This window comes from Adiantum capillus-veneris, chromosome 19, assembly GCF_014529385.1.
Source record: "Adiantum capillus-veneris isolate H3 chromosome 19, ASM1452938v2, whole genome shotgun sequence".
Taxonomy (NCBI): Eukaryota; Viridiplantae; Streptophyta; class Polypodiopsida; order Polypodiales; family Pteridaceae; genus Adiantum; species Adiantum capillus-veneris.
This window is the reverse complement of record NC_140949.1, coordinates 117,483,809-117,509,404: the sequence shown is the minus strand read 5'-3', so window position 1 is coordinate 117,509,404 and position 25,596 is coordinate 117,483,809. Positions and strand designations below refer to the sequence as shown.

Genomic DNA, 25,596 nt, shown 5'->3' with positions numbered 1-25,596 from the left:
TTTTTTCCAAAGCTTAGCATGAGATACTATGGACCGTTCCAGATAAAAGAAAAGATAAATGATGTCTCCTATGGACTGAAGCTGCTCGATACTTGGAGAATTCACAATGCTTTTTATGTGAGTCTCTTGAAGCCTTTTAAAGGCGACGTGCCCGATGATGGGAGCCAAATGAGCAACCCGAAGTGGAGGAAAGCGAGGAGATACTCATTGGCACATAAAGATAGAAAGATTAAAGGTAAAGTGATTAGGCGGTTCTTGGTTAAATTCAAGAACTATCTTGCATTGGATGCGAAGTGGATGGAGGAGGAGGACCTAGCAGATACTCCTCAGATTGTGGAACTTTATCTTGAAGCATTCGGTTTAGCATAGTCTACTCCGATAGAACCCCGATTTCAACATGGGTGAATCTAGTGCAGTGGCATGCACAAGAGGGGAGTCACTTTGCTCCTTTGTCAACAGATTACCCTGATTTTTGATATAGAGTCACTGATGTCCCTTTGGGTTTTAGGGATACTGATGGGCTGACAGTATTTTGTTGTATGACTTTATGAACCGAAATTCCCGAAAATGAATATGATATTGATTGATTTGTACTTGACTTGCTTGAGTGCAGGAACTGATAGATGAAATGACTGCAACATTTTGGTCTCATAAATCTCTATAGACATGATTGCAATAAGGATTGGTTAATCGGGCATCTGTGAGGTCCCGATTGGATCTAGATGCGATTGCTAAATACGTTGCCGATTAATCATGGTCTGAGATTTGGAATGATTTTGAATGTAATTTGTCATCTGATGTCCTGTGATGTGACTGTCGATTGGTACATGTGCTACATGTGTTGTGCCTAGTGGATCGGTACTAAGAGTCAGTGTCTGCTAAGACAATTCATGGCCTCTATCTGTTTTGCAGGCATAATCGAGGGCGATTACAATTCTTTCAAGAGGGGGGTATGTCACAAACTGGTGATGTGGCAGGCCCTTGGATACACTCACACAATCAGGAAGCAGGGTATAGACCCGCTAAACGCTCCGATGGTTGACGTGGCAGTACCGTACGGACGCTCTGTAAAATCCGCTGACTTTGGCACGGAACTACGTTGGGCCGTGTCAACCTAATTGTAAATTGTGAATTGTGAATTGTTTTGAAGTGAATCTCTGCTATGTCGCAGTAGAATCTTGACTTGGGGTGTCCAAGTTTGTTACAGGGATCGACACACCCAAGCGGTCTTGGGTTACGTGCGATCACAACAAGCAAAAAAGAATTCTTGTGGTTCTTTGTGCTTCTTTCCTTGAGTGGTGATACCGAACACTGCCAAAGAGCTCTGATACCAATGTAATGTGCAGCGAAAGTGGACGATGGCACATGGCTCGGATGAGTGATCAGTGGGTGCTCAAGGCTCCTTTTACTTACGGGAAGGGAGAGCCTTCCTTGACTTAGTGAGAGAATGTGCAATGACCAAAACAACGAGAGTGGAATGCAACTGTGAGTGAGAGTGCATGAGAGTGCTAGAGAGAGAGAAAGAGAGAAGAGACAACACTAGATGGGGTCTCAAACCCCCCTCCAAGGGCCCCCCTCTCTATTGCTAGAGAGGTATTTGCTTTAGATTACACAACGTAACAAACTTGGACACACAATAGAGATTCAACCGCGACATAGCAGAGATTCACTTCAAAACAGTTTACAAAAGACGACATGGGCCGGCATAGTTGCGTGCCAAGAGGTATTGGCCCCAAAGACTGGCGGCCCTTTCGATATTTGTTTTAATATTACTTTGTGTGCAAAGTACAAGAGAGTTCGCGGGTTCTCACTCTCAGACTCTACGTCCAGATGCTCTGAGAAGTGAGTCTCAAATGACTTAATAATTCTTACAAGGGATGCCCAAAAGCAGAGCCCCAAAAGTTAAACTCAAAAGCAATGGCTCCCAAAAGCATTGTGTTAAAAAGATGCCATCCAAAAGCAACAACGTCAATTGCAAAGATCCATACGTATTGCCACATCAACAAATCAGCGCGTTTTGCGGGAATCTGCCACGTCAGCCTGTCGGCGCAATTTTCAGAATTTCGTACGGTCAAGAGAGAGAGAGTGTGTGTGTGTGTGTGCGCGTGTGTCCAAGGGCCTGCCACGTCACTTGTTTGTGACATACCCCCTTCTTGACCTAGAGAATTGTAATCGCCCTCAATTACGCCTGCAAAACAGACAAGAGGCCATAAACTGTCTTAGTAGACACTAACTGTTAGTACCGACGCACTAGACACGACACATCTAGCACTTGTACAAGACAACAGTCACATCACCGGACATCACTTGACATCACAATGACAAATCACAAACAAATTCATTCCAAATCTCAAACCATGACCATCGGCAACGTATTTAGTAATCGCATCTAGATCCATTCCGGACCTCATGGATGCCCGATTAACTAATCCTTATTGCAATCATGTCTATAGAGATTTATGAGACGGAAATGCTGCAGTCATTTCGTCTTTCAGTTCGTGCACTCAAACAAGTCAAGTACATATCAATCATTTTCATTTGTGGGAATTCTAGTTATAAAGTCATACAACAGAATATTACTCAACCCTTTAGTATCCCTAATACCCAAAGGGAACATCAGTGACTCTATTCAAAATCGGGGTAATCCGTTGACAAAGGACCGGAGTGACTCCCCTCTTGTGCAAACCCACTGCATTAGATTCACCCTCGCTGAAATCGGTGCTCTATCGGAGTAGACTATGCTGAACCGAATGCTTCAAGGTAAAGTTTCAAAATCTGAGGAGTATCCGCTAGGTCCTCTTCCATCCACTTCGAATCCAATGCAGGATAGCTCTTGAATTTAATCAAAAACCGCCTAATCACTTTACCTTTTATGCTAAACCAAATGCTTCAAGGTAAAGTTTCAAAATTTGAGGAGTATTTGCTAGGTCCTCCTCCATCCACTTCGCATCCAATGCAGGATAGCTCTTGAATTTAACCAAGAACTGCCTAATCACTTTATGTCACGTGACATCCAACCCAATGTGTCCGTGGACAAGCTACAACATGATCAGGGTTCAGTCAGTCCAGTCAAGTCTAGATTAGCAGTGATCTGACACTTTTGTGAGTCTATTCGTAGACCGTGCATGCCCAGTCATTGAGTGTAGATGCATATCCTCTGGTTGCACACAGTATGATCATCAGTATTCCCTTTAGAATCCATCAGACTCAGTCAGGGGAATTTTCCAGTGCATTTAGTCTATTTTTCCTATTTTTGGTATTTTCACTTATTATTTTTAAGTGACTTTCCAACAAAAGTAGGTAGGGCAATTTTGCTAAGAAAATATATAAGCAAACCCAAGTTAACACTTTCTGGCAGAAGACGCAGTAGGAGCACATGCTCAACAGGCACCTTCTCAGCAAAACCCCCGCAGAACCCCCCAAGTGACCTAGCGTTTTTGCTCCCAAGCAACAGCCTAGCGTTTTTGGATCAGACCACCGCAGATCAGCCAGCGTTTTGCATTTGCAGAGCAACGGCGACAAGACCCCAGCAGATCAGCCTAGCGTTTTTGCATCTGCAGAATCCCGGCGACAGAAACATCAGAATTCAGCCCTAGCGTTTTTGGTTGCAGATCAGCCCCGGCGTTTTGTACCATCATCGCGACGGAAACTCGAGAACCATCAGCGTTTTCAGTTTTCAGCAGTTAGACTTCGCAGATCAAGTCCCGAACCTCTCCGATCTCACCTTCTTGCAGCAGTTCCTCGCCGCACGGTTAGTTCCCGCAAGGTTTACAGTTTCAGCCCGGAAAACACAGATTTCAGCATCTGCGTTTTCAGCACGTCGTCGTCACATCGTCGCCATCGACATCGTCACCGACATAGAGTCAGAATTCAGCAGATAGAAAGATTGCAGATTTCAGCCCTTAGGTCGACTTCGTCATCACCGTTGTCGTCACCGACATAATCCCAGGTTGCATCGGTCCATTGCATCGTCATTGTACCACTTTGTGTAATCAATAGTAGACCATTCTCACCGACGAGAGTGGGGCCTTTGGAGGAGGGTTTTACAAGGTCTCTGGTGTCGTATCTCTCTTCTCTCTCTATCTCTCAGTCTCATACACTTGCACGCACAGTGTCCATTCACTTTGTTTGTGATCATAGCACTCTCTCATTAAGAACGAAAGGCTCTACCTTCCATAAGAACTAAAAGGAACCTTGAGCACAGTTCCGAGCACTCATCTTGAGCAAAGCGCAAACAATCATTCCGTTGCACCTAACATTGGGAGCTTTGGCAGTGTTCTGTATCACTCAAGGAAAGAACCACAAGAACCACAAGAATTTTTTTTGCTTGTTTTTTTTTTCCGAGAAAAAGATCCTTCTATTAGTTAATGAAAGCTGCCCGTAGGGCTACATCCACCTCTGCAAGAGAGGGCTACAACAAACATGATGGGGAGACTCTCCGAATGAAAGAACAACATATGTACAATGAGGCTAAATCAAGGGATGGGAGGAGGGAAGAGCTACACAGGTGGTCGGTATTGCCATCTGAGCACACCCTGGACAATGGTATAGAAAGGCCCAAGGCGCCAGAGTCGAAGGAAAGCCTCACGGCTGCTTGCTCCTGTATGCGGTCGGAGCTGCCCTGAAGTCCCTCAAGCTGTCCTATGAGAGTATGGATCAGCTCTAGTCAAAAGTCACGAACAGTCTCTGCTGGCGGCGCAGAGCGGGCCTCAAAAATGCGGAAACAGCGGGCTCGCCAGATGAACCACAGTGTTAGGCCATTGATGAGCTCCCAACACTCCTCTCTCTCACTGCACCACTCCTGTGGAGTAAGCTCTGTAGCAGGTTGGAGTGTAGGACGCCCCCCCTGTATCACTATCATCCTGTTGGTGGAAGATAGCTCAAACTGAAGTGCCGGACCCGTGAGAGTGGACCAAGCCGTTGCCCCCCAAGTGTACTGTCTAGTCGTGGAGAGAGTAGGCATCAGCCGAAGAACTCGTAGCCACACCTGCTGGGCCGAGGGACATTCCTAAAGACAATGATGCTGACTCTCCACCAACTGGACACAGGTTGCACATGCGGCCGAGAGACCACTATGCACAAGCTGCTCCCTACTGCTGTAGCTCTGTGTGCAACCAGCCACTGGAACAAAGTGACGCGCCTCGGCTGTCTGGAGTCCCACAGCCTCTGCCAAAAGGTTGCCAAGAACTGGACTGAGGCCCTCCTCCTGCCAATGACGTGCTGCAGCGGGGCGGGCCTCTCTCTGTGCTGCAAGTATATGACGTCCAAGCCGAACAATGTACTGAAAGAAGGGGACTCCTGGGTGGTCTGCAGAAGAGAAGGGGTCCCCCTCCATAGCCACTCACCAGGATCCCATTGTACTCGTGCCAGTGGACAGCACTCCCAAGCCCATAGCCTCCTGTGTCTAGTCTCAAGAGCTGCTGGGTCAGGGTCTATGACGCAAGTGCTCCCATAGATACCCACAACTCGGATCCTCTGAAAACAGCACTCTGCTACCTGCGGGGCCTCTACTGCAACTCGCTGTAATCGTCCCCCACCCTGAAGCTCGAAGAACAGGGCTGGGACAGTCTCTGAGCAGGCCCTGACTGAAATGAGAACCTCCAGTTGTGTGAAGGCTCCCATCCACCGGTGTGCTACTGGCTCGAGAGGTGTGAGCCACTCAGCTGGAACTGACTCTGAGATGTCCTGACACATGCTTTGCACCCCTCTCATGCCCTGCAGTTGGAAACCCTTTACCTCCTCTGACAAACCTGTGAACTCTAGCCAGTCACCTAGAGAGCGTGCTAGACCTGCTGCCATGGGACCCCAGGAAACATGAGGTCGACTACCAACCAAGTGGCCTCTCTGAGTGCTAACCATGGGGTTCCAAACGAGGGGCTGCCGTAGGCGCTTCTCCGTGCACATCGGCAGTCGTTGCTCCAGGCCACGCCGTAAGAGCTCCCAAGAACGAAGCAAACTCACAGCGAAGCGGTCCTCCAGTCTCCTGCTCAAACCAACTCGGCGCATCTTTGTAAAGATCCATCTGGTCGAAGGTTGACAAGGGCCTCCTGACTGAGGCACCATGGCATGAAGCCTCTGCAACAAGAACTCCTTCCAGGGCTCCTCACCTGGAAGAAGTCCTCTGACTATGAACTTCCCTAGAAGGGCTCTGCTCTGCTGTGCTGGATCAATGATCCTAAGCCCTCCCTGAGAACAAGGAAGCGTGATGACCGACCAAGCCACCTTGGCTTGGGCCATCTGAGTGTCACGTCCTGACCAAAGGAAGTTCCTGCTCAGCCTCTCTACCTGGCTGATACAAGAACTCGAGAAGATCTAGCACGAAGTGATGTACCACATAGTCGCCAACAGCACTTGGTTGGCAACTACTACTCTACCAGCCAGCGACAGATGTGCTGAGCTCCAATGTAACAGCTTTTTCTTGATGGACAGGAGAAGAGGAGCAATCTGTTGCTCGGGAGACAAGTCCAAACCAACCTGACTACCCAAGTATCGAACTGCAGTCCGTGGGGGAATCCACCTGAAACCCTCTCCTGGCATCCAATCTAGCATAGGAGCACTACCAGCCGAGAAAGCCAGCACGCTGAACTTTGTGTTGATGTATGCTCATGTGTGTGTGCGTGTGGTGTGTGTTGTGTTTGGGAGCATATGTTTGTACCTAGTTCTACACCCACTATTGGGCACTGACGATGTTAGTGGGGATGTCGTGGTATTTAGTCAATACTATGCATGATGGAGCTGATGGTTATATTGTCTCGTGGGTGACTACCATGAGTCTATACCTTGCACTTTCCTTCAAGGGTGAATCTGGGTATATCCTGGATTCATCTAGGTATATATATATTGTCTTTCTCCACTTGATCAGTGCGCCCGATGCACAACAGAAGGTCTCCAGAGCTTGCTCACATCTGTGGATTGGCCTCTTGGCCATCTAAGTACAAGGCTGAGTCATCGGCAAACTCAGCATCCAGTAGCTCCTCTCCCCGAATAGGGAGTGCTAAGCCCCGAAGACCAACGTGCTGTGACACCAAAAATCTGCTCATTGCCTCCGCATAGAACAGAAAGAGAAAGGGGGCAAGAGGACAACCCTGTCTGACCGAGCGTGTGAGCATGAAGCGCTCACCTCTCCCCCCTGCCAAAAGCACCTGACTGTGAGCCTGTCTGTACAAAGCTGACACCCCTCTGATCCAAGCATCTGAGAAGCCCATTCTGCGAAGAGTGCCCTCTAGAAAGTCCCAATCAACTCGGTCGTAGGCCTTCTCAAAATCGAGAAGAAGAATCACAAGGTCCTCACCACGAAGCCGTGCCAGGGCAGAAGCCTCCCAAAAAGTAAAGATGTTGTCAAGGATACTGCGTTCCTTGACAAAACCTGTCTGAGTCCCATGTATAAGGCTCTCTAAGAGTGGCTGAATCCTCAAACTCAGAGCCTTGGCAAGAATTTTGTAGGCTGAGTTGAGGATGGTGATGGGGCGCCACTGTCGAATCTCATCCAAGGAGCCACCCTCCTTGGGAATGAGGTAGATCAGGCCCTCACTCATGCTGTCAGGCATCACTCCTATGTGCAAAATGTACTGAAAAGCACTACAAAGATCTGGGCCAAGCAGGTCCAGTACTCCAAGAAAAAGCTGGGAGTCAACCCATCCTCACCTGGACAGCTACCACGAGGGAGGGCCCTCAGAGCTGTGTGCAGCTCCTCAAGCTGAAGTGGCATCTCTAGCCTCTGGCGCATCTCCTCTGTCACAAGACATGGCATCTGTGCCCAAACCTGCTCCCTGCATGCATCCTGCCGCTCTGACTGAGGATCAGCCGACAGTAACTCACGGTAAAAGTCAGTAGCGACTGCACGCATATCCTTGGGCTCACAAGCAACTGACCCATTGGGCCTCCTCAACTGACTGACCTTGGCATGCGAGTGCCGAGGCCCCACTGTCTCAAAAACAGCACCAGTCACTCTGTCACCCACCTGAGTCCACTGAGATGCCTGTCGGTGGAAGGCAAACTCATGACGCCTCTCCTCTGTGATAGCAAGCTCCTGTCGAGCCTGCTGTAATTGCTCCTCCAACCATGGACTGTCTGGATGCTGCTCCTGCATCCTTTGTAGTGAAGCAATGCCCCGTGTGAGACGCTGCTCCGCCTCTCTCGCTGCAGCCCGGTGAGCCAGAGACTCCTGAAGAAAAAAGTGGCTAAGCTGAGCTAGCCCCGAGGCCACATTGTCTGCAGGTGAATCCTGTCTGTCCATGCCCTCTGTCCAGAGAGCCTCTACCCTCTCTCTGAGTGCTGAGTCCAACAAGACTCTCTCTGGGATGCGGAGTATCGTGCTCCCACTCCTCTGCTTGTCTGCCACTGTGAGGATCACTGGTGCATGGTCCGAGAAGGAAGTCCCTGCCAGGATGCCCACTGAACCCCCCAAGTCACTGAAGTGGTCACTAGTGTAGAAGCGATCTATCCGCGATAGATTCACTCCTCCCACTCCGCGGTCCGATCTAGAGAAGGCAAGACTGTCTGGGGGTCTCACAAAACCAGAGTGCTGCCATGTATCCAAGATCCTCAAAGTCATACAAAACCTCTCCCAAGCTGCCAACTCGACTCCATGCACAGTAGCATGGCTGCCACCAATCCTATCAGAAGGGTCCTCCAACATGTTGAAGTCCCCTCCTATACACCAATGATCGGCTTGCGGCAAAGACTCAACAATCTGTGACCAAAACTCTGCACGAGCACTCGCCACATTGGGCGCATAGTTGTTCAGGAAGCCCACAAGGCCACCCTGAACCTGCATAGTAATCCACTGAGCCCTGCCTGGGACAATAATCCCTCTGCCCACAATGGCCTGCTGTAGTGAGTCCGCAATAGTCATACATACCCCTCCTTGGATGCCTCAGGGTCCAAAAGCAGCTGACCAAAAGGTATCATAACGTCCACGCAAAATCTGACCACAACGCCGAATGCGGCTCTCACACAGATGGTGCTCCTGAAGCATAAGGAGATCAATCTCTTCTCCCACAAGGCAGCGCTGAAGCTCCTGACGCAGTCGGCCCCGCTGTCGCTGAAACTGGGGCCTACCTAGTCCCTGCACGTTCCATGAGACGATCCTCATGGGGAGCGAGAGAGAACAGATGCTACCGCAGCAGCAAGACGGGCTATCTTCGAGGCAGCCTTGGATGGGGAGTAATCCGCATCCGAGCGTCCTCTAGATAGGCGTGACTGCAGTGAGTGCCTAGCCTAAGCCCAAGCAGAGCGAGCCGTGCGTAACACAACCTCCTCTGTCCAGGAGTCCTCATGAATGTATACATAGCAAGGCAAACACTGCGTATCAGCAAAGAAGTACACCACAATGTGCCTACATCCTGCTGAGTCTGGGGTGTCACCGCAAACTTGGCCAATGGCCACAAAGTCTGTAGCATATCTGTAACTCCAAGTTCTCCCATGTGGTGAGAGAACTCTAAGACCTGTGTATGCGACCATCCCACCACTGAGTGAAGGGACCACTCTGTCTCGGCCCTACCACAGAGGGGGAAGGAGAAACCAACTGCTGAGTCCAGGGCTTCTGTCCCCCTAGCGACGAGGAACAAAACATGGACCCTGAAACAGGCTGCCTCATGGTCTGCTGCGGAATCGCCGAGAAAACGAGTGAACCCGTAGTCGAAGAAGTCCCAGCGGCGTCTGATGTCAATGCTCGTCAGCCCACGAGGGATGGCTGCAAGGGAGGATGTCTGAATCTGCAGAGGGGGCCGCAAGAAGGGCTGACCCTCTCTCGCTAGGCGACTCACGGCAAAGGCGCTGCCAAGAGATCTCCTAGCCGCCGGAGAGGGACCAGTCTCCTGAGCCGATTGAGGAACTGGAGCAGGAGGGGGGGGGAGAGGGAGCTCGGGAGAGTGGAGGAGGAGAGGGGCGGGATGGGGCGACAGAGGTAGAGGGGCGAGGTGGAGAGGCGACGGGAGTAGAAGGCGAGGAGGATGAGGCAAAGGGGGGGAACTCTGGGGGGGGGGAGAGCGGTTGTCGAGGGAAAAGCGGAGGTGGGGGCTGGCGCAGGGATCTCCTCCTGCTCGAGAGGACCAAAACGGTTCCCTGTGGGAACCCACTGCTGCTGAGTAGGCACCTGAGGGCCACTCTGAGTGCCAGGCTGACGCTGTGGCCCTTGGCGTCGGCGGCCACGGGTCTGCTGCCACGGGTCTGCTGCCACCCCTCCTCCGTTGGAGCCCCAAGCTCGGAGGGTGGCTCTGCATCTGTACGCTGTGCCGCTGGCTGTGGCTGCGGGCCAGCCCTGGCAGGCTGGGGTTGAGGTTGTGGTGCAGGTCGCGGCCTCCTTTGTGGACAGGCCTTCGCTAGATGGCCCATCTGTCGGCAAATGAAGCACTGGTTCGGGAGGCCCGAGTACTCCACACTCTGTCGAAACCAACCCCCACTCACCCGAGGTAAAAGGATAACCTTCGGGAGCGTGTGGGTATCTCTGACCAAAACTCGAACTGAGGGAATGCCAGCCGCCTTGGAAGCTACTGATGCTGCCCAGCGAGGTGTCTCCAGGACAGTCCCAATGGCGGAACCGATCCTGGAAAGAAGTGGTAGGTACTCCCTCGGTAAACCCGGAAAGCAGATTGAGATGGGGATGTTTGCCTCCTCTACTAGAACATCCGAAGCTGGGTCAAAACCATGTCGCCACTGTCGAAAGTGGGCACGCGAGGCTCGGATGGCCAGTGGACTCATAGCTATGACCTTGGAAGCCATCTCGGAGGACTCAAACTCGATCTGATAGTAACCCCGTCCGAGAATCTGGACATCCAAAATCTTTCCCACCTCTGCGAGAAGGTGGGCCTAGAGAAGGTCTCGCAGCTCTCCTCTGCTAGGTCGGGTGCCGAGAATCTTGCAGATGACCGAGGTCGCCTGCAATTGCTCTACCTCGGCGGCAAGGCTCGCTTGCTGTGTAGGCGAGAGAGCAAGTCGAATGGTGGGCTCAGCGGGGTTGGGCGAGGGGGCTTTTGGTGAGTCCCTCTGTGGCGAAGCTGGAGACTCCATCTGTGTCTACTGCTGTGGCGTAAGAAGAGGATGACGGGAGGGTGCTGCAAAAGGGCGCGCCAACACTGCTCCAAGGAGTTGAAAGAAATGCCGAAAGTGCCGAATCTGTAGGGAGTAACCGAGGCGGAGGGCCCAAACTGACGGGCGAACGGGCTGAGTCGGGGGGGGGGGGGGGGGGGGGGGGATAAAGCAGGCTTGGGCAAGCGGCGAAAAAGCTGGGGCTGAGGGCGTGCGGCGACAGTAGGGGTTGAGGGCAGGCGGACGAGCTGGGACAGGGGCAGTGCGAGGGGGGGCAGCGGGGCTGAGGGCAGCGTGAGGGAGGGCAGCGGGGGGGGGGGCTGGGTGGCGATGGCGATGGCGCAGCCAGAGTGCACAGCAGCATCGAGCGCGCGCACGTTTTTTCAAACGGCTTGTATTTTTTTTTTGCTTGTTGAGGTCGCACGAACCCAAGTTCGCTTGGGCGTGTCGATTCCTAATCGTGTTTTGTTGAAGAGTGACAAGAATCCCAAGAAAGAAGGGCTTGTCCAGCCTCCCCTTGTGTCTTTTTTCACTCATTGAGAGCGGACCGTGCACTTAGCGGCCGGCCAATCGACGTGAGGTGGGAAAAAGCAACCTTAGTGTGAGCGCAAGGCCGCCAAGGGGTGCGCCCGCGGAAAAGAGTAGAACTCGGGTGAAGAGAAGATCCTTTTCAAACGCGATTTGCAAGCGAAAGAAAACCTCAAGAACCTAAAGACCCTCAAGAACTCAAGAACCAAGACCCCCAAGAACCCAAGTTCCTCGTGGACTTAAGAACCCAAGATCCAAAGAATCCACAAGAACCCACAAGAACCCACAATTGCAGAATGGTCATCACTCGAAGCGGAATGGATAGTTTGCTTGGAGGTGATGAGCATGAGAGAGGCGAAGAAGAATTTTCCCCATCAGGAGGTTTTTCTGACCCTTCCCCATCTACGACACCGATTGCAATAACTCCTATGGAGGCTTTCGACTAGAGGATGATGGAGAGGAAATTAGAAAGCGAAGAAAGAATCGCAGCCATAGAGCGTAAGTACCAAGAAAGAATGGTAGTCATAGCCCGTGCGAGCGAGCAAGCCCGCTTGGAAGCCAAAGTAAGAAAAGCAGAAATGGATTGCAGACACGCAGAAGACAAAGCAGAAAGAAAAGCAATACAAGAACAAAGCGACCGACAAAACAAAGAGTTCCGGCGACTCTATTCTCAAGTTCAGGCACAGATGCAAGAGATTTGGGGAAAGGAGACTGTCTCAGTCTCTTCTTCTCCAAAGCATGACACACAGGATTTTCATGATTGTGTGAAGCATGATGATGATTTGATTGACAATGATAAGCACAATGATAAGCATGATGATATGGATGACAATGATAAGCATGATGATTTGGATGCCAATGATTTGTATAATGATTTGGATGACACTGACAAGCATGATGATTTGCATGATCAAGATGTGATTGTTCACAAGGATGATGTGTTAGTGGATGCTTTTTCTAGCAAAGCTAATCTCGTTGTAGATTCGATCAATCACGAAGAAGCGATCTTGGCTCTTGAGCCTAGGTCCAAAGAACCCCCTCAAGAAGAAGCGATCTTGGCTCTTGCGCCTAGGTGCAAAGAACCCTCACAGGAAGTATTATGTGCTCGCATGATTGATACGCACGCATTGTTCGAATGTTTCATTCGTGATCGTTTCCTGTATTTTAGTGAGCATTGTTATGTGATTCCTTTTCCTAGGCATGACATATTGTATGTTGAGCACATTTCTCTCATGAATGAGCACGAATGTATGTATGTAAGGAAGTCTCATTCCATGTCTCTTCCGTGGCATGACACAGTTTCCGAACGAGCACATGAACGTATGAGCACCAAGCATGGGCATTTCCATTGTGAATTGTGTCACGAGGACGTGGCAGTTATTAACCATGTCACAGAGATGTGGCAACTGCTAACCTTGGTTGTTGGTTTCTTTCGAATGGGGTTTATTTTATTTGTTTTGAGACCCTCTTTTTGAAGTAGCAAACGGTCGGACATTGTATGGCCAATGTGAACGGTAGATTCACCCGCAAACGGGAAGTGGTCGGCACTGGAATTCGTATGGTAAGAGGATGTCTAGGCTCAGAGCAAGATCATATAGGTCCCCCCGTCGCACTTAGCAAGTTGGTGGATACTAGGAAGTGAACTCAATTAAGGCGTAAAGTCAAGGTGGGACTACCAACAAAAAGTATCGAACAGTTGGGCCACATTGCACTTTTGGATGCGGTCCCAATGAGGATAGATGGTCAGAAGACCAGTGGGAGCCCAACGGAAGCATCTCCTAAAATTTAGGGAACTGCTATTTTGGGCCGTGAAATGTGTTCGCGTCATTACCTTCGGTATGACTAGGGGAACACTTTATAACTCTTCCGCGAAGTCAACTGACGCGTCCGTTGGGATATTTTTAAGCGGCGAACCCGAAACGGGAAAATGCTTGAAAATGCGTCAAGTGTCACATTTTCGTGAACTTTCCTCTTGCAGAAAAATGGGCGCTGATTTTTATGCTGGGAGAGGCCTCATTTCAGCTTTTGTCACAGGTTAAGAGCTATGGAGTGCTTCCTTTCCCTCTCATGTACAGTGTGGTGCTAGGAGTGATGCCCTGCAAACTACACACTGCTCTCTCTCTCCCCTACGTGCAGTTATGTGATGCCCCACAAGAGGGCTCCTCATTTGACTGATGTACAGTTGTGTGGGTTCATGCTTTTGTGCTGAGGCAAGAGCCTCCTTGAGCAGGAACAGGGGTAGCTAGCTGCTGCTCCAAAGCAGGCACTGGTGAGGGTCATAACCTCACCATACAGGTGCAAAATCAGCGCTGTGTATGCGCTGTATATTTACTGTTTTTCGGCCATATGGACGCCAGGATCATTGGGAATCGTGCCCCACTGGCAGAGGACAGTTAGGGGACTGTTTGGGGCTGAAAACAGGGCAAAAACCAGTAAATACAGCGTGCTGAATTTACTGTTTTTGGACAGGAATCAGAGGGTATACGATAGTGCAAGCGAGTTCCAGCAGGGGAATTGGTTTGGCGCAAGTTTTGGGGCTGTTATGCTGCCGAAATTTGGCCAAATCAAATGGTATCTAGGTGGATACACATGAAGGATTCCCAGGACCTTACCTTGTAATTTACCCTCCTAAAGAATAAAGAAATACCGAAAGGGGCGCCAATTTTGGGGCCTACAGGTTGTCGGCGTCTGCTCGGAGCATTCTAGCTTCCGAGCCGTGTATGTGATTAAGTGTTAATTCTCGTCGCAGGTTCTCTTTGCAAAGTGCTCTGTGTGTGTGTGTCTAAAGTAACGAATTTCGGGTGAAAGCCAACGCCTACCGCCCTATGGGCCGGTTTCAAATTGCCACAGTTGATTGCTCTAGATCATAAGAGGAAGATTGGATCTCATTGTTTGCATGTGTTTGATGAACGGGTTGTCACTCCGTTTCTGTGTTCATCTACATTGCATACACAGTCTTTAGTGAAGACAAGATTTTTTCCACTCACTTTACATGAAATAGGTATGTTTATGGTTTTGTGTTGGAAATGGTTTCAGGAATTTTCAGCCATGGAGATTCTTGAAGATGGAAGAAGCACGACTCTCGACGAAGTTGAAGCATTGAAGGAGCCACGGAAGACTTTGTGTCGCTTTCGGCACGGCCCAAAGAAGCAAGCGTTGCAGACCTTTATGAAGTTCAAGTACCGCACGACCCACACATCAGAGTGGGCCAGCGAAGAGTCCCTTCCAGGATTCCGGATGCTATTGGCGATCTCCCTCGACGCCATATAGTTCGGTACCAATACCTCACTTTGAAAAGGAGGGGATGTCACGTGATACATCCAACCCTATGTGTCCGTGGACAAGCTACAGCATGATCAGGGTTCAGTCAGTCCAGTCAAGTCTAGATTAACAGGGATCTGGCACTTTTGTGAGTCTATTTGTAGACCGTGCATGCCCAGTCACTGAGTGTAGATGCACATCCTTTGGTTGCACACAGTATGATCATCAGTATTCCCTTCAGAATCCATCAGATTCAGTCAGGGGAATTTTCCAGTGCATTTAGCCTATTTTCCCTATTTTTGGTATTTTCACTTATTATTTTTAAGTGACTTTCCAACAAAAGTAGGTAGGGCAATTTTGCTAAGAAAATATATAAGCAAACCCAAGTTAGCACTTTCTGGCAGAAGAGGCAGCAGGAGCACATGCTCAACAGGCACCTTCTCAGCAGAACCCCCGCAGAACCCCCCAAGTGACCTAGCGTTTTTGCTCCCAAGCAACAGCCTAGCGTTTTTGGATCAGACCATCGCAGATCAGCCAGCGTTTTGCATTTGCAGAGCCACTGTGACAAGACCCCAGCAGATCAGCCTAGCGTTTTTGCATCTGCAGAATCCCGGTGACAGAAACATCAGAATTCAGCCCTAGCGTTTTTGGTTGCAGATCAGCCCCGGCGTTCTGCACCATCATCGCGACGGAAACTCGAGAACCATCAGCGTTTTCAGTTTTCAGCAGTTAGACTTCGCAGATCAAGTCCCAAACCTCGCCGATCTCACCTTCCCGCAGCAGTTCCTCGCCGCACGGTCAGTTCCCGCAAGGTTTACAGTTTCAGCCCGGAAAACGCAGATTTCAGCATCTGCGTTTTCAGCGCGTCGTCGTCACATCGTCGCCATCGACATCGTCACCGACATAGAGTCAGAATTCAACAGATAGAAAGATTGCAGATTTCAGCCCTTAGGTCGACTTCGTCATCACCGTTGTCGTCACCGACATAGTCCGAGGTTGCATCAGTCGATTGCATCGTCATTGTACCACTTTGTGCAATCAATAGTAGACCATTCTCGCCGACGAGAGTGGGGCCTTCGGAGGAGGGTTTTACGTCTCTGGTGTCGTATCTCTCTTCTCTCTCTATCTCTCAGTCTCATACACTTGCACGCACAGTGTCCATTCACTTTGTTTGTGATCATAGCACTCTCTCATTAAGCACGGAAGGCTCTACCTTCCATAAGAACTAAAAGGAACCTTGAGCACAGTTCGGAGCACTCATCTTGAGGAAAGCGCAAACAATCATTCCGTTGCACCTAACACTTTAGCTTTTATCTTTCTGTCTTCATGTGCCAAAATCTGTTTTCGAACGAGTATCTCCTCGCTTTCCTTCACGTTGGGTTGCTCATCAGGCTCCCCATCATTAGGCACATCACCTTTAAAAGGCTTCAATAGACTCATATGAAATGCATTGTGAATCTTCCAAGTATTGGGCAGCTTCAGTCTAAAGGAGACATCATTTATCTTTTCTTTTATCTGGAAAGGGCCATAATATCTCATGCTAAGCTTTGGAAAAAGCTGCTCCTTTCCCTTTTTCTTTCTTAGGCGTGCCTTCTCAAAACGTAAGAGCACCCAATCGTCTTTCTTTAATTTCAAATCTTGTCGATGTCGATCTGCTGCCTTTGTATGTTGTTCTTGAGATTTCGCTAAAGCCTCTCGGACCTTGGCAAATGTAGTGTCCAAGTCCCTTGTGTAGTCAGCTTCAAAAATCTTATTTAGTACTTAGGAAGGGTAGAACCTTCGGTGTACTTTCAATGATCTTAAATGGTGCCTTCCCCGTCGAAGAGTGGATCGTGTTATTGTAGGCAAATTTCACCAAGGGCAATTTGTTTTCCTTTTGAGTCAGAAATGTAAGACTCAAATAAATCCAGAACAAGTGAATTTGCAATCTCAGATTCCCCATCTGTCTGCGGGTGAAATGATGACGAGAACTGCAACTGTGTGCCAATGTTCTCCCAAATAGCCCTCCAAAACAAATTCGTGAATCGGGGATCTCTATCGGAGACTATTGTCTCAGGCATGCCATGTAGTCTGAAAATCTGTGCAATGAACAATCTCGCTAAATGATCCGGCTTGATTGTTTTCTTCACTGGAATGAAGTGAGCTTGCTTGCTAAATTTGTTGATGACAGTCCAAATGCCATCATGCCCACTGTGTGTCTTCGGGAGATCAAAAATGAAATCCATTGCAATACTTTCCTAGGGGCGGGTGGGAATGGGTAAAGGCTGTAACAATCCCTGTGCCTTATGCCTGTCAAACTTGACCTTCTGGCATACTAAACAACTGCAAAAAAAGTTGTCCACATCCTTCTTGAGTCTTGGCCAACAGAAGTAACACTCCACACCCTTCAAGGTGGTGTCGATGCCATTGTGACCCGTAAAAGGTGGACAATGGCACTCAGTCAAAACCTTTTCCTTGAACGGTTGTGTGACGCACAACATCGTTTTCTTCATCAAGTAGCCATCCTGTATGGAATATCTTGCTACTACCTCCCCATTCTGTATTGAGTGAATATATCCGAAAAATCTGGATCTGTTGCGTACTTGAACATGGACAATCTGGAAGTGAAACTGTGACAAGATGTTAGCCCACCGCATCTGCTTTTCCGAAAGCTGCTTCTGCGACAAGAAGTAGCGTAAACTCTGAGGTAAAGTAGGTGAAGTCGCCATTGAGTAAGAGCATGGATCACTGCCAACAGCTCTCTCATAAATCTGTGCTGTCAATTCTGGCCTTGCAAACAATCGTCTTTCATAGGCAATCACATGACCTTCTTACATTACGATCGCTCCTAGATTACGACCACAAGCCTCACAATATATTTCAAATGACTTTTGCAAATGTGGTCCAGTAGTCAATTTCTCTTTTAGTGTCTGAAAGGCAGTCACTTCTGTGGGTCCCCACGAGAAAGGAACTCCTTTCTGTGTCAGAATGTGCAAAGGGGAAGCTACCTCTGCAAACTTTCGAATGAACCGGCGGTAGTAACAACACAAGCCCAAGAAGCTTCTAACTTCATGAACATTCTTCAAATCGGGCCAACCACGTATAGTTTTAATCTTGGCCTGGTCCATCTGTACTCTTGCTGCTGAGACGATGTGTCCCAAGAAGTGTATCTCCGGCAAGAAAAATTCATTCTTTTTGGCATTGATAACTAACTTGTGATCTCACAATGCCTGAAAGACCCGTAGCAGACGGTGTCTATGTTCTGCTTCATCCTTGGAGAATACTATAATGTCATTAAAGGAAGTGCCGACAAATTGCTGATAAATGATCTACACTCGCGGAAAATCCTATCTATCATTCGTTGGAGCATTGGTAAGGCCAAAAGGCATCACAAAAAATTCATACAAACCAAATCTCGTCCGAAAGGTTGTCTTGTAGACATCTGACGGACCGATCCGGATCTGATGATATCGGCTTTTCAAATTAATCCTGTTGAAACAAGAGAAGCCCTGAAGTCGGTCAAGAATGTCATAAATCCTTGGAATGGGAAATCTGTTCTTGATAGTGATTTCATTGAGAGCTCTGTAATCAATACACATTCTCCAAGATCGGTCTTTCTTTAAAACCAACACCATCGGAGAGCAGTAGGGTGAAGTACTCGGCTGGATAAGACCCTTTTCCAGAAGGTCTTTCACTTGGTTCATGATCTCTTCATTCTGGGCTCGGCTAACACGGTAAGGTGGCCGGTTCGGAGGTGTGCTTCTAGGAATCAGATCAATGGTGTGATCCTTAGGTCGAGATGGGGGCAACTCGCCTGGTAGGCCCTCAGAGAAGCAATCGGCATGAGTGGAGAAAATCTTGGCGTTCTCTATCAAGTTCATACATATTCTTTCTGTGTTTATCATTTAACTCTTTCAAGTAGATTGAGTAAACAAAGCGACTGGATTTCATTAATTTGGAAACGGCCAAAGCCGATACGATAGGGATGGACTTGCCCTTCAATTTTACATCCAAGTACAATTTTTAGGCCCTTTTCATCCCCAAAGAAATTCGAGACTATTGCTTTGAGAAGAAGCCAGGGTTCATTCAACAATTGATGGGACATGCTAAGCGGAGATTTGCTATGCATTCGGGTAACTTGACTTACCCACCAGATGAACCTTCAACAAGTCAGAACAGAAACAAACGACAGATAGATACATGAACTTGACTGACAGAAGAATAGAAAGATACACGATCTCGACTGACAGAAGACCAGAAAGATGAATATTTCAAAGCAGGAAAATGTTTTGAATGTGGAGAACAAGGACATATCGCTGCACGGTGCCCCAACAAGGCACAAGAATAAGGATGGCTGATACAATGAAAATATAGCAGGACGGGGAGATACTCGTTCTAGAAAAGATTTTGTGTAGAACATTATGGATGAATTAGCATTATTTTGGTGTATGAATTCATGAAATAAATCTTTTTGGAAGAAGATTTTGAATTTTTAGATGAAATCAATCTGGTATGGAAGAACTTGTTATTTGCGAGCGTATAACATGATTATGATTGAGATGATGATAATGGCTTTGGAGGGGATATAGCTCCCGGATGAACTTGAATTGGAAAAGAGCAAAACATACTTGTTCAGGAACAGATACTAGCTTTCCAAGATAGGAAAGAGAAAGGTAAAGTGAACGGTGGTTCTTAGTTAAGAATCATTCGGCATTGAATGCGAAATAGATGGAGGAGGAGGACCTAGCAGATACTCCTTAGATTTGGAACTTTACCTCGACGCTTTTGGTCTAGCTGTGCCTATTCCAAGAGTTTCCAACCGATCAGTGGGTTGAATCTGGTGCAAGTGGGACTGCACAAGAGGGGATTTACTCCGCTCCTTTGTCACAAATTACCTAGATGAAATCAATGTGGTATGGAAGAACCTGTTATTTGTGAGCGTATAACATGATTATGAATGAGATAATGATAACGGCTTTGGAGGGGTGATAGCTCCTGGATGAACTTGAATTGAAAAAGAGCGAAAAGATACTTGTTCAGGAACAGATACTTGCTTTCCAAGATAGGAAAGAGAAAGGTAAAGTGAATGGTGGTTCTTAGTTAAGAATCATCCGGCATTGAATGCGAAATGGATGGAGGAGGAGGACCTAGCAGATACTTCTTAGATTTGGAACTTTACCTCAATGCTTTTGGTCTAGCTGTGCCTATTCCAAGAGTTTCCACCGATCAGCGTGTTGAATTTGGTGCAAGCGGGATTGCACAAGAGAGGATTTACTCTGCTCCTTTGTCACAGATTACTTAGATGGAATAAAGTCACTGATTTCCCTTTGGGTTTCACGGATACTGATGTCCTGACAGTATTCTGCTGAATGACTTTATGAGAGAAGTACTTCGACATGGGATCCCCAAAAATGGTACTCGCACACGATAGTGCTAAAGTGGAATGATTGACCAAATGACTGCAGCATTTCGGTCTCAAAATCTATGGACGTGATCGCGATATGGGATTAGTTAAATCAAAGCGGATCTAGATGCGATTGCTAAATACGTCGCAAGGAATCATGGTCCTAGATTCTATGCGATCTGAATGTGATCTAAATGTGATTTGTTGTGATTTGATTGGCGTCTTTGTAAAAGTGCTGGATTGGTCTCGTCTTAGAGTCAATGTCTACTGAATTGGTTTATGGCCTCTATCTGTTTTGTAGGCGTAATGGAGGACGATTATAATTCTTTCAAGTGGGGGGTATGCCACAAATTGATGACGTGGCATGATCACCAGCGGACATACCATATGACGTGGCACGAGTAGTATGGCTGATGATGTGGCACCCGGATTTTGCGATGACTGTTGACGTGGCAAAATAGTACGGATTTCCGTGATTTGCGTTGACAAAGCTGACGTGGCAGCCGGATTTCCGTAAATTGTGCTGGTGGCTTTTTGTGCCAGTTTTTGGGACCAGCTGCTTTTGGACCTATTTGCTTTTAAGTTTATTTCTTTTGGACCAATTGCTTTTTGAGTTTATAAGCTTTTGGGGCTCTGCTTTTGGCATCCCTTGTAAGAATAAAAAGGGCCCAAGGGCCTCACTCTTCAGAGCATCTGGACGCAAAGTCTGAGAGCCAAGGACCCGCGGGAGTTGTACTTTGCTCAAGCATTAGTATCAAAGAAATACCAAAAGGGGCGCCAGTATTTGAAGTTTGGGGCCAATCTCTCTGGGCACGGAACTACGGCAGGCCGTGTCGACTCTAAGTTTAAAGTGTGATAAAGTTGTGGAGTATTTTCAATGATTCTCTTGTGTGTCGTGCCAGATTCTCAACTTGGGGTGCCCAAGCCTGTGATAGTGTCTATGGTAGCATCTTCATTGACTTGGTCTTCCTACAACTGTCCACCTATGAGCTTTAGAGAGGGCTTATGCATCTCAAGTGAATGCCCAATGTGGTGAATCATGCGAAAGAAGGGCCGAGCACATGCGAGCTGGAGACATGAGCAGCAGCCATCGATATTCAGCATGGCAATTTCATCGCAAAACCTCTGTGTGTGTGTGTGTGTCCGTTATCCTTTTTATTAGTACAAAAGAAGTTGCTCTCATTTTCTGCCGAACTATTTTGATGGCTATGATGCTTGATGACACAGTGATGTGATGCTTTATGTTGACAGGTGATTCTTATCTTGTGGCTGGTACAGATGGTGTGGGAACCAAACTAAAGCTTGCTTTTGAGATGGGAAAACATGATACCATAGGGATCGATTTGGTATGCATATGATTCAAGAAAACAGGCCAAAACTATGCTCGCTTCATCATTTTGTGTTTATCATATCAATCTTACATGCAACAGGTTGCTATGAGTGTCAATGACATTGTGACATCTGGTGCAAAGCCACTTTTTTTCTTGGACTATTTTGCAACAAGTCAACTTGATGTTGACCTGGCAGAACAGGTCATTCTATTTTCACATTTCTGAAACAAGTGTTAATCTCATACCATTTGAAAGAGCTAATGGTTAGAATGGTTATAGTAGATACTTAAGTTGTGTCCTTGCTGTCTTGCTCATGTATCGTGCAGGTAATCAAGGGAATTGTGGAGGGGTGTAAGCAATCGGATTGTGTCCTTCTCGGTGGTGAGGTACTCTGTCTAATTTGAGATCTTGAAAACTGTCCAGTGTTCAATACTTTTCAGGCTCCAATGATGTGTGGCCATAGACTGCAGAGATGCCAGGCTTTTATGCAAAAGGAGAGTATGATCTTAGTGGTTTTGCGGTGGGCATTGTTAAAAAAGAGCATGTCGTAGATGGGAAGGCGATCCGAGAGGGGGATATGCTTCTCGGCCTTCCATCCTCGGGGGTGCATTCAAATGGATTTTCACTTGTAAGAAGGTCTGTACTTTCTACTTAGGTAAAGTCAAGGTTTTGACAAGGTTAACTAACTGTAATATTGCAGCATATGCAATTATGTGTTTTCTTGTACTAACTGAATACAGTGGAGTAATGAGGTTATAATTCAAACTTAAAGGGATATCACTTTTTGAGTCTCTCTGTCTTGCTATCTGTTATGACCATTCTTTGTGCCAAGCACATGAATTGGTCTTGTCTATAAAACAGAAGGTGCTTCTGTGGCACTCAATGAGATCTGTTCATGCTTTGATTGTTGTAGACAAATTTGGCACGTGTATGCGTGTGTGTGTGTGTGTGTGTGTGTGCATGTGTGCACGTGTGTGTGTGTGTGTGCACGTGTGCACGTGTGTGTGGTGCCTAACTATTATGAGTTGTATTAAGAGCTACACCACTTTGCTGCTTCATCTATGGTTAGAACAGACAACGAGAAGATTAGAGAGAAAGGAAGGTTCTGTTAGGCAGGCAAAGATTAAATAAACTCTTTGAGCCTTAGGTCTTGTAGACAGGGTTCACGTAGAAAAGGCCATCACAGCCGAACATGTCTTTCGGTACCTCAAATCTCCCGCACAAGCAAGAGTTTCTTAGCAGTGGCAGCTGCGTCAAAGGACTCCGCCGCTTGACAAGAAGCACACATTACAGATCTGGAGGTTAAAAGTTCAAGAACTCATCGAGCAGAACAAAAAGCTGAAGGAACGCTTACATAAACTTGAGGAAGGGAAAGAAGTAGAGACCCAAGCTCTGCTTGCAAAAGCACAGGAAGTCAAATTTCCCCTTGCCAAGAGTGTGATTGAAGTCTAAAAGAAAGCTTACGAGGAAGCCCATGAAAAGATTGACACCAAAATTCAAGCCGCCCTACAAGAGTGCCGACTGCAAGAATCTCTTGCCCTCAAGGTCCGGATTGGTGGGCTCCACCCACCATGGTGCAATGACGAAGACACCCTTGAAGAAGCCATCACCAAACTTAATGACATCCTTCAACCAGTTCAGATCAAGCCCGAAACTGTTTCTTGGATCAACGACACGCATAGGCATGTGCCACCCAAGCAATGTATCCTCACTCTCAAGGACAAAGAGGAGCGGGTCAAGTTGCTACGCCAATTCCGACTCTTGAAGGGAACAAAGCTTTTGATTGCCGAAGAATTAACCACGACGCAACTCAAGATGAAAGCGAGAGAACTCAAGAGGATGCACGAAGTTCGCAAGCAAGGTAAATGGGCAGTCTATCGAGGTGGTAAAGCTTTCATCCAAGAATTTCGAACTTTCAAACCAGATATCTCCTCGCCTGAGCCCCCTTAGGTTTTTTTTTTTTTTTTTTTAGGTTTGTTATTTTCTTCCATGCTTTTGATGGAACCTAAGTCCTTAATTGATATGTATCAAACGTCCTCACATACTTGGAGCGATTGTTATGCTTTGTTTTTGGTCCCATGGGTCATATCTCACCTTTGTGGACGATAATTTTATCTCTCTCTCTCTCTCTCTCTCTCTCTCTCTCTCTCTCTCTCTCTCTCTCTCTCTCTAGGCACGTGCAATTGTGCACAAGCGACAACAATCCCCGCATTTTGGCCGAGAATGAGTCAGCTTGGAACTGTCACGTGACACATCCAACCCTATGTGTCCGTGGACAAGCTACAGCACGACAAGGGTTCCGTCAGTCCAGTCAGTCTAGATTAGCAAGTGTTCTGGCACTTTTGTGAGTCTGTTCACAGACCGTGCATGCCCAAGCACTTAGTGTAGATGCATATCCTCTGGTTGCACATAGCATGATGATAAGCATTCCCATTAGAATCCATCAGAATCCTTCATGGGAATTTTCCAGTGCATTTAACCTATTTTCTCTATTTTTGACATTTTTCACTTATTATTTTAAGTGACTTTTGTTGGGAACTGAGTGGGGCAACTTGGGTAAGATAATATATAAGCAAACCTAGGCTAGCACTAATTGGCAGAAGAGCAAGGAGAACACAGGCCACAGGCAGCAGGTTCCCCCCCTCTCTCTCAAGCAAGACATTTTCCCCCTTGGTGGCGATTTTCTTCAAGCAAGACCTCTAGCACCCCTAGCATTTTCAGCAATAGCCTCATCGCCATAGACCCCAACACCTGGCGTTTTCATCAAAGACATCATCGTCACAACCCCCAGCCCTTGGCGTTTTTCAGCAAACCAACATGGCCCCCCTTTCCCTAGCGTTTTCAGCATCGCCATAGCATCAGAATTTCAGCAATTAAAGACCAGCCACAACAGCGTTTTCGGAGGACTTCAAAGGGTTGCAAATCAGCGTTTTTAGGGGCAGCCGAAGGCACGAAAAATCTGCAGCAAACCAGCGTTTTGCAGCAGCAGATTTCAGCCCATTGGCGTTTTTTGGACAGTAGAGAAAGTGCATCAATTTTAGCCATAGAGTCGGTCTCGTCATCCCCGTCGTCAACATCGACATAGCCTAGACTTGCATCAGTTCTCGTTCATCCACTTTGTACTAGTTTGTGCAATCAATAGTAGACCACTCTCGCCAACGAGAGTGGGGCCTTCGGAGGAGGGTTTTACATCGTCTCTGGTGTCGTATTCTCTTCTCTCTCTATCTCTCAGTCTCATACACTTTCACGCACAGTGTCCATTCACTTTGTTTGTGTCCATTGCACTCTCTCATTAAGAATGGAAGGCTCTCCCTTCCATAAGAACAAAAGGAACCTTGAGCACAGATCGGAGCACTCATCTTGAGCAAAGTTCAAACATTCATTCCGTTGCACCTTACATTGGTATCAGAGCTCTGGCAGTGTTCTGTATCACTCAAGGGAAGAAACACAAGAACCGCAGAATTTTTTTGCTTGTTGTGCACGAACCCAAGTTCGCTTGGGCGTGTCGATTCCTAATCGTGTTTTTGAAGAGTGACAGGAATCCTAGGAAAGAAAGGCTTGTCCAGCCTCCCCTTGTGCCTCTTTTCACTCATTGAGAGCGGACCGTGCAGTTAGCGGCTGGCCAATCGACGTGAGGTGCGAAAAAGCAACCTTGGTGTGAGCGCAAGGCCGCCAAGGGGTGCGCCCACGGAAAAGAACAGACTCGGGGAAAGAGAAGATCCTTCTCTAATATAGATTGCAAGCAAAAGAAGAACCTCAAAACCCTCAAGAACTCAAGACCCGCAAGAACCCAAGAACCCAAGACCCACAAGAACCCAAGTTCCTCGTGAACTTAAGAACCCACAACTTCAGTGCATGGTCATCACCCGAAGCGGAGTGGATACTGGGCATGAGAGTGATGGGCAAGAAAGTAGTGAAGAAGAATTTCAGCAACATGGAGGTTTTCCTGACCCTCCTCCTTCGCCATCTACGCGAGGAATTGCACCAAACCTCATGGAAGCTTTGGTTAAGTCGATGATGGACATGATGGCAAAGTAAGAGGCGACTCGCATTGCCGCGGAGCGT

The 25,596-nt window shown here is 47.8% G+C and overlaps 1 protein-coding gene across 2 annotated transcripts in view; it reads left to right on the top strand.

Annotated features, from left to right (window-relative positions):
* LOC147434722 (phosphoribosylformylglycinamidine cyclo-ligase, chloroplastic/mitochondrial-like) overlaps positions 1-25,596 on the top strand; it is an 85,470-nt gene that overhangs the window by 30,706 nt on the left and 29,168 nt on the right. Inside the window, exons 2-5 of one of the 2 annotated variants that reach the window (XM_086491168.1) lie at positions 21,452-21,546; positions 21,631-21,732; positions 21,858-21,917; positions 21,995-22,167. In XM_086491168.1, coding sequence (XP_086347294.1) covers positions 21,452-21,546; positions 21,631-21,732; positions 21,858-21,917; positions 21,995-22,167 — 430 coding nt within the window. The remainder of the gene's footprint in view (positions 1-21,451; positions 21,547-21,630; positions 21,733-21,857; positions 21,918-21,994; positions 22,168-25,596) is intronic. The other variant, XM_086491169.1, reaches the window with a different exon arrangement.